The sequence below is a fragment of the Oryza sativa genome, chromosome 1, assembly GCF_034140825.1.
Source record: "Oryza sativa Japonica Group chromosome 1, ASM3414082v1".
In the NCBI taxonomy this organism is placed as follows: Eukaryota; Viridiplantae; Streptophyta; class Magnoliopsida; order Poales; family Poaceae; genus Oryza; species Oryza sativa.
Window position 1 is genome coordinate 10,123,045 of NC_089035.1, and position 8,798 is coordinate 10,131,842.

General features: G+C 48.8%; 1 protein-coding gene across 1 annotated transcript; it reads right to left on the bottom strand.

The window, feature by feature from the left end:
- Positions 1-988: 988 nt before the first annotated feature.
- On the bottom strand, positions 989-4,649 carry LOC4326917 (tubulin beta-1 chain-like). Its single transcript, NM_001406292.1, has 4 exons — positions 4,565-4,649; positions 3,575-3,984; positions 2,592-2,861; positions 989-2,057 (listed from the first exon to the last, which is right to left on the bottom strand). The coding sequence occupies exons 2-4, from the start codon at positions 3,966-3,968 to the stop codon at positions 1,378-1,380; spliced, it is 1,344 nt and encodes a 447-aa protein (NP_001393221.1). The 5' UTR covers positions 3,969-3,984; positions 4,565-4,649; the 3' UTR covers positions 989-1,377.
- Between the last annotated feature and the right edge of the window lie 4,149 nt (positions 4,650-8,798).

Genomic DNA, 8,798 nt, shown 5'->3' on the forward strand with positions numbered 1-8,798 from the left:
TACTACGGGAGGCTTAGACGGCGCCCACCCCGCCGCTCGCTGGCACCCGCCCCGCTGCTCGCCGCCGCCCGCCGTTCGCCACAGCCCGCCTTCCCCGCTCGTCGCAACCGCAGCCTTCGCTCGCCGCAGCCGTCGCAAGCCGTTGCCCCGCCTCCACCAGCCCCGCCGTGGCCTTTGCTCGCCGCAGCCGCTGGCCTTCACTCGCCGCAGTCGTCGCCCCGCCTCAGCCCGCCCCGCCTCTCGCTGAGCCGCCACCCGCCGCCTCGCCTCCGCCTCCGCCCGTCGGCACGCAAGTTGTCGTCGCCGTCGCCGTCCGCCGTCGCCGCACCGAGGTAGGCGCCGTCCGCCGTCACCGCACGAGGTAGGGGTGCCAGTGGGGGAGTAGTAGTACTGGAGGGAGAAAGGAGATGTAGTATGTGTGGGGAAAAAAAGATGGAAGAAGGTTAGTTGAGGCTGACATATGGGTCCTATTTGTCATTGAAGTAAACAAGAATTTGATTTGCTAAATTAGATAGAGAGTTGGCTAAATAGATATTTGGAGAGTCAGAATTGGAGAGACTGTTGGAGATGCTCTAATAGCTCACCTGTTTAAAACTTTTAAGCTATTTAGAGCTATTTGAGGTATGGCTAAAAAATAACCCATGGATCCATGGATCCAAATAGGGCCACGGTACTAGTTTCGACGTAAGAAAATAATGCCACACCAGAACCGACGCTAGTGATCTGACTGAGCGGAGTTGGCCGGCGGCCCGGCGCCAGCTACAACTACAAGCGTTGTGGCAAGTAGCAAGGGCCTGAAGTAAAAAAAAAAACTAGCAAGGGCCTGCGCCGTGAGCCCGTGAACGCCGGCTTGGAGGATGGAAAAACAACCTAGCACGGGCCTCCACCGTGAACGCAGCAGCTTGAGGATGGGAGAACTTGCTGTCCATCAACGAATAAAAAGGACAAGTAGCGTGCGCAAGCGGCAGACCGGGGACCAGCTTTGAGATTGCAAGTCTGTTTTGAGACAATCACCACAGTGTAGCACCACTCAACAGCAGACGGCAGACAGCAACAAAGCAGCAGCAAGATTCTCATCGATGCAGCAAGACAAGAGACAGCAACGGGAGCAATCAAAACCAGTACAAGAATCCAATACACTCCCCAAACATATGCGATAGCATACGAATCCAAACATGGTCTGGTAGGTGAAACGGATTAAAGTGGCAGTAGCATCAGCGGCGCTACGGACCACACAGCATTGTACTACTACTACATTACCCAAAAGCACATAACCAATTAAGCATCATCATACCGAAACAATAATAAAGATTGCCCAAACGGTAGGACACAACAGGCGACACTCAAGATGGGATCCCAGGAGAAACTCCGGCGAGATTACTCGTCTTCGGGGACCTGCTCCTCTTCGTCCTCGTAGTCGCCCTCCTCGTCGGCGGTGGCATCCTGGTACTGCTGGTACTCGGAGACAAGGTCGTTCATGTTGCTCTCGGCCTCGGTGAACTCCATCTCGTCCATGCCCTCGCCGGTGTACCAATGCAAGAAGGCCTTCCTCCTGAACATGGCGGTGAACTGCTCGCTCACGCGGCGGAACATCTCCTGGATGGAGGTGGAGTTGCCGATGAAGGTGGACGCCATGGAGAGGCCGCGCGGCGGGATGTCGCACACGCTGGACTTCACGTTGTTGGGGATCCACTCGACGAAGTAGGACGAGTTCTTGTTCTGGACGTTGATCATCTGCTCGTCCACCTCCTTGGTGCTCATCTTGCCACGGAACATGGCGGAGGCCGTGAGGTAGCGGCCATGGCGCGGGTCAGCGGCACACATCATGTTCTTGGCGTCCCACATTTGCTGGGTGAGCTCAGGGACAGTGAGGGCGCGATACTGCTGCGAGCCACGCGAGGTGAGTGGCGCAAAGCCCACCATGAAGAAGTGCAGGCGAGGGAAAGGGATCAAGTTCACGGCCAGCTTGCGGAGGTCAGAGTTCAATTGACCAGGGAAGCGAAGGCAGCAAGTAACTCCACTCATTGTAGCACTGATCAAGTGGTTCAGGTCGCCAACTGTTCATATGAAAAATTTAGGTTAGCCAAACTAGGATAAAAACACTATAGCAACTTTACAGGCAGAGACTGTAGTACAGACAGAAACTAGATGCAAGTTTTTAACATGAATCAAAAATAATTATGGTTAAATAAAGATAGTAGTACATGATGCACTCAACAACATTCCTAAGAAAAGTTGATGCCCTTATGTAGGAGTAGGTGGCACTATCATGCCAGCTACTGAATTATGATGCAATAATGTGTACAGGAAACATGCTTGATCTGTACGATGGGTGCAAATAAATTAAACCACCGAACCAGCAAGGGGATTCAGATGTAACTGGCCTCATAATTAAACAAGGCAAGGTAGATCATGCTGGGCTTGGGACCATGCAAATTGGACTGCAAATAATGGATAGCAAGATCCACACAAGATACATGGATCTACCAAAGCAAGCATTGACATTGGAATGAAACTAAGCTACCAAATACATCTCTGAAAATCTGAACAGCATATGCCACTAGTTAGAACCAGAGTAAGAATTAACTTACAGCTAGGAGTGGTCAGCTTGAGGGTGCGGAAGCAGATGTCATAAAGTGCCTCATTGTCAAGAACCATGCACTCATCAGCATTCTCCACCAACTGATGGACAGAGAGAGTTGCATTGTAAGGCTCAACAACTGTGTCTGAGACCTTTGGTGAAGGGAAGACAGAAAATGTGAGCATCATCCGGTCAGGGTACTCCTCTCTGATCTTGGAGATCAGGAGTGTGCCCATTCCAGATCCAGTGCCTCCTCCAAGGGAATGGCAAACTTGGAAACCTGATTACAGAAAAGACAAAACATATATAAGGTGATGCAGTGCTAGCTAACATAATAGCCATAGGATTGCTGAAATAGATTTCATGGTAGGGTTTTATGGCAAGGATTAAAAACTACTCCATATTTCAGAATAACAAGCTAGCAATAAGATTTACAGCTTAATAAGAGACTGACAACAATAAAACAATCCCAGGCTAAATCATTTGAACAGAGCTTTAAACATAAAAAACTGTAACCACAACAATCAAGTTTGCCAGCTTAAAACTATCCGCACTTATGTTACATGACAACAAAATTACACTGGAGCAACAAGTAGTCTTATTAGAAACCAAACACTAAACCAAGAGTAAAGACCTCACTCGCTGTAAACAGCACAAGGTGGGTAAATCACAATGGTCAATAATACCGCACAACAAGTTTAGCAAAGACTAAATAATTAGCACTTTGGAATCTACATTATAGATTATTAAAGTTCCATTATATCAGGGTGACACGTACTAGCTAACAAAAAGCTACTACAGGAAATAAAATACTCTACTAAAAAGCTAAAGCATCACATGATAAATTATATGCTTATAAAAGAAAAGAAAAAAAAGCAGCCGACACTACCAAATCTGGAACTATTTTCACCCAGATCTGAACTAACACGCATCACGGGAATCACGCGAACATAATTAACAAGCAACATTTTAACAGTGGAGCAAGGAATCGACCTTGGAGGCAGTCGCAGTTCTCAGCCTCCTTCCTGACGACATCGAGCACAGAGTCGATGAGCTCCGCGCCCTCGGTGTAGTGCCCCTTGGCCCAGTTGTTGCCGGCGCCGGACTGGCCGAAGACGAAGTTGTCGGGGCGGAAGATCTGGCCATAGGGGCCGGTGCGGACGCTGTCCATGGTACCCGGCTCGAGGTCCATGAGCACGGCGCGGGGCACGAAGCGGCCGCAGGAGGCCTCATTGTAGTAGACGTTGACGCGCTCGAGCTGGAGGTCGGAGGTGCCGACGTAGCGGCCGGTGGGGTCGATGCCGTGCTCGTCGCAGACCACCTCCCAGAACTTGGAGCCGATCTGGTTGCCACACTGCCCGCCCTGGATGTGCAGGATCTCCCTCATGGCTGCCGGTTGGTGCCTGCGGGTGGGAGGGAGGCAAATCGAAGGAGATTCCGCGGTTAGGTGCGAGAAAACGATGGGGGATTGGTTTGAAATGGAAGGAGGACCAGATCTGCTTTTGAAAAGCTCAAATCCCCCGGTATTTTGAGAGCAAAAAGTTCAAAACAGGACACAGATCCAAGCTCAAAATTTGAACAAAAAGGCAGCAAAACGGGAACCGAAACGAATCTAGTATATGTTCTCAGTGAAAGCACGTTCGATGAGAGCAAATCCGAGAAGCAAATCCCAAAATGTCACAGATAAAACCTTCCGAAATAAGCCGAGTGGACTGCAAAACAACTAAAAATCTACCAAAAAAACAGATCTAACATAAAGAAAGCCCGAACTCCTGCTGTGAGAACCTAAAAACACCTCACAAATCCGCAACCTCGCCCAAAAAGAATACTCACAGAACGAGCAAACGAAACCTCAAAACAAAAAATCCCTCAAATCCACCACGACCCCAACCAAATCCACCGCAAAACCACGAACCAGATCCAAAACCCCACACAATCCCAGGTCCGGCAACCAAAACGATAGCAAAATCCCGTCGTAATTACCTCGGAGAAGCGAGTAGCGGGGCAGCGGCCGAAGAGGAGAGGAGTGAAGGGGGGGGTGGGTGTGCAAATGGGGGAACACGAGGGTGCGGCTTTAGAAAGGAGGCGACCTTTATAGTGGGCGCGGGGCCTAGGGCACCGGATCGCCAGATCGGACGGCCCAGGCGCGCTCCCTCCCACGCCGCCCGCCCGGCGCCCCGGGCCGTCGGATCGCGCCCATCGGACGGCCGCGCCGCGTCGGCTTTCGAAAACGGCCCGTTGGGAGGAGGGAATTTTGAAATTTTTCGGGTTGGCCGCTTGCGGGGGGGCAGAGGAAATGACCGTGTTGCCCTTGGGGTGAAACGGGTTGGAGCGGACGGTTTGGGTGGAATGACGTAAATGCCCTCCGTTGTGCGCGGTTCTGCCTGCTCTGGGAGATGATTCGGGGGAGAACCGCTGTCAGCCTGTCACTGTGGGATTGACGGTCACCGACCACTCAGTCCACAGCTTATGACCAAGAGCAAAAAAAAAAACAGAAACTGAGAAAGGGTTGAATTTGAGAAAAATGAGGAAACTACAAAAACAAGGGGAAATGGAGCAAATTTCAAAAAAAAAAAACGCATACTCTACATTTTATTGTCTAAGTTCTCATAAAACACATTTATTATAAATGTGGCATATAATCCCGAGTAATATGGTTCTAAAGTGTGTAGAACGCCATACCTACACATATTGAGGATGCATTCCTTTAAAATGTTATAATATAAAGTTTATATGTAACTTCTAATTGTTGATTTTTTTTAATAAGTAAATTGCACATTGTGCTACCAGAGCAGAGGCGACCTTACCTCCGCGTCCGCTAGCCTCCGCCTCCGCTAGCCACCACCTGTAAACTTCGTTCGAGAAGGCAAATTGACTGGGCTTTAGCATATAATTAATTAAGTATCAACTATTATAAATTTAAAAAATATATTTATTTAATTTAAAATAAAATTTTGTATAGAAAGTTTTGCAAAAAGAAAAAGGTATTGTTTAGTAGTTCTGGGATATGAGGTAGTAGCCAAATGGAAATGTTAATTCAAACTCACCCTTAGTTTAGTCTTTTCACTTGTGACTAGCTAATTTTATATTGGAAAAAGTACGAATTACACCCCCCAACTATTGCGGTAGTATGATTACCCCCCTAAACTATAATATCGAATATTTGACACCCCAAAAGTCTTAAATCCGGATAAATTGCCACCCTAACTCGATTCGAAGCGGTTTTCAGCTTACGTGGTACACGCGTGCCGATACAGTCAGAAAAAAACAAATAAAAACAGGTGGGGCCCACTTGTCCTCACATTTTTTTCTCTCCTTCTGCCACCCCCCCCCCCCGGCTCTCTCTCTCTCTCTCTCTCTCTCTCTGAGCAGAGGCGGCGGCTAGCGGACGCGGAGGCAAGGCCGACGGCGGGCGAGGAGCCGAGGCCGGAGGTGGGCGCCGAGGCCGCGGCTGGCGGCTGGTGGTGGGTGGGGGGCAGGGGCGGAGGCGGCTGCGAGCGGTGGGCGAGGAGCCGAGGCCAGAGGCGGGCGGGCACGGAGGCGGCTGCGGGCGACGGGCAAGGAGCCGAGGCCGCAGGCGGGCGGGCACGAAGGCGGTTGTGGGCAGCGAGAGAGGAGCCGAGGCCCCATGCGAGCGGGCACGAAGGCGGCTGCGGGTGGCACGGAGCCATATATTTGTTGCACTTTGGACCATCTCGACTCTTTTCTCTAACCATGTACTCAAGACCGTTGATGTGCTCAATAAGTGGTATGGGGTGACCCAGATAGGAACAAAGGTAGAGTTAGTAGTCTAGAGTAAAAAGATTGGACTACTAGTGGTCCAAAGTAAAACTCTAGCAATGAAAGATACCCTGAAGTGTGATTCACTATTTCTCTTAATTTACATTGTTGGTTTAACTTTTCACTACTTTAAAAATATTTTTTATACACTGAAATTATTTGAGATTTTGTTTGGGTTTTATGGTACATTTATACCATAAAACTTGTGGTTACGTTTCACACATCATAATACTTATTGTTTCTTATAACTTTCGACCATAAAGTGTGGATATTTATGAAATTTACTCAGAAAAAAAGGTCAACAAGAGGCTATTCCTGCTCCGGGAGGCTACCACGATTCCAATGCGGCATGTGGCAATGGTAACAATAGAAATGGTAAATACCCTGTGGCGGGATTAGCGAATGGTGGCCGACATCGTAACCTTAATGGGTAGGGTTGAGAAGCTAGGATGGCACAACACCACATGGCTAGAGAAGGAGATTGGGAGGTATGGCAATTTAACCCGTGGGTCCGAATACACACAGGTAACACCCCCCCCCAACCCCTCCCCAATGGCCATGGGTATATGTTAGATTTTGGCCCCGTTTGGCACAGCTCTAGCTCCCAACTCCATCTTACCTGGAGCTGGAGTTGTGCCAAACGGTATAGATTCTATATTTTTTTGAAGCGGAGTTGGCAGAGTTGCTCCACAAAATTGTACTATAGGGATGGAGCTGGGTTTTTGCTACTCCACAACTCCACTCCACCCCAAAAGACCCACTGCCCTTTAACTTTTTAGTGTATTTACAGAACTACCCCTAACCACCTCATCTCCTCCTGTTCTCACTCCTCCCCCATCTTCCTCCCGAGTCCTAGCTGCGGCTGTGGCGGTGGCGGCGGCGGCGGACGTCAGCAGCGACAGCAGGCGCATGGCAGGCGGCGACGACGCGCGGCCGGCGGTGGCGTCTGTGGTGGCAGGCCGGAGCGTAGGATGACCGATGATGGCATCAGCGGTGGTAGAGCAGCACGCGGGCGGTGGGATGCAGGATGAACGACGACGACGGCAGGGCGCACGGGTTGGCCGATGGCGACTGTTGCACGCAGCGGCGGTGGTGGTAGGCCGAAGCATGGGATGACCGACAACGGCATCAACGGTGGTAGTCTGGTAGAGCAACACGCGGGCGGCGGGGCGTGGCATGAACGACGACGATGGCAGGGCACATGGGCTGGCCGATGGCGATTGCTGCACGGCGGCGTGCGGCGATGGGGCACGAGATGAGCGACGCCAGCGGCAGGGCAACATGCAGGTGGCGGCGTCGACAGAGGCAAGCGGCGCTAGCCGGGCAGCGGCAGGACAACGGGACGCACCCCATGTGTTCGATGAAATGGTAACACAGGACGTGGTGGCATGGAGCTGACTAATCTAGCCAAACATTTTCACACCTACCTCTAGCTCCTATAGGAGCTAGCTCCCATTGGAGTTGGAGTTTAGAGTTAGTAGTTAGAGTTTGGAGCCCTACCAAACGGGGCCTTTGTGTTCATGGGTATGCCTAACTTGGCCGAGCTAGTATTAGGCTCATAGGTAACATATGGGTACCCGAATATAAATGTACATACGTGATTTTCTGGATGATTGTGTGTCAAAGATCAACTAAAACTTGAATGTGCAAATACACAAAGTGATACATATTAATGGCTTGGTCATTTGTTTTCTTATTCCGTGATGAAATAATCTGTACATTGGTTAGTTGTAGAATTATGGATGTTGGTATGCACTCACTACTTATGAATGATTGTAATTTGCACCATTGATTGTTTATGGTTTTATACTTACTAGCCAACATTTTGGGACGGAAGAAGTAATAGATATTAATTGTGATAGCATGTATATATCAATATCAATATCAATATATATATATATATATATATATATATATATATATATATATATATATATATATATATATATATATATATATATATATATATATATATATATATATATATATATATATTGCATCATGTTGTTGAAAAACCAATGATACTAGTACCCAACGAGCATAGGCATGGGGTCTATCTTTACACATGATATGAGTATTTGACATGGGTTGGGCGAGGAGTTTTGGGTCTCGAGTCGAGCATGTTCTTGCTCTACCCGAAACCTATATATTTGACTCATTGCCAACCCTAGATGGAGGGCGACTAGAGATGGAGACGGGGACATGGACAATTGCCAAGACCTAGTGCAAAAGATCATTGGTGTGAGAGCAAGTACTCTATTAGCATCAAATGGATCCATTATTGTAAGTTTTAGGGTTATTCAAATAAAATTTTTAGGGGCTTATAGCATCTCTAACAGCATGGCTATTTGACACTCTAAGCCAAAATTTGATAATTTTTGCTGAAAATGTGGTGCAATAGCCTTGCCATCTAGTTAGTCAAACTTGCCTGCTCGCT

Coding starts and splice junctions, on each gene's coding strand:
- LOC4326917 (NM_001406292.1), bottom strand. CDS start 3,968: ATGAGGGAGATCCTGCACATCCAGGGCGGGCAGTGTGGCAACCAGATC. Junction 2,862..3,574: donor GAACTGCGACTGCCTCCAAG/GTCGATTCCTTG, acceptor TTCTGTAATCAG/GTTTCCAAGTTTGCCATTCC. Junction 2,058..2,591: donor CAAGCTGACCACTCCTAGCT/GTAAGTTAATTC, acceptor TCATATGAACAG/TTGGCGACCTGAACCACTTG.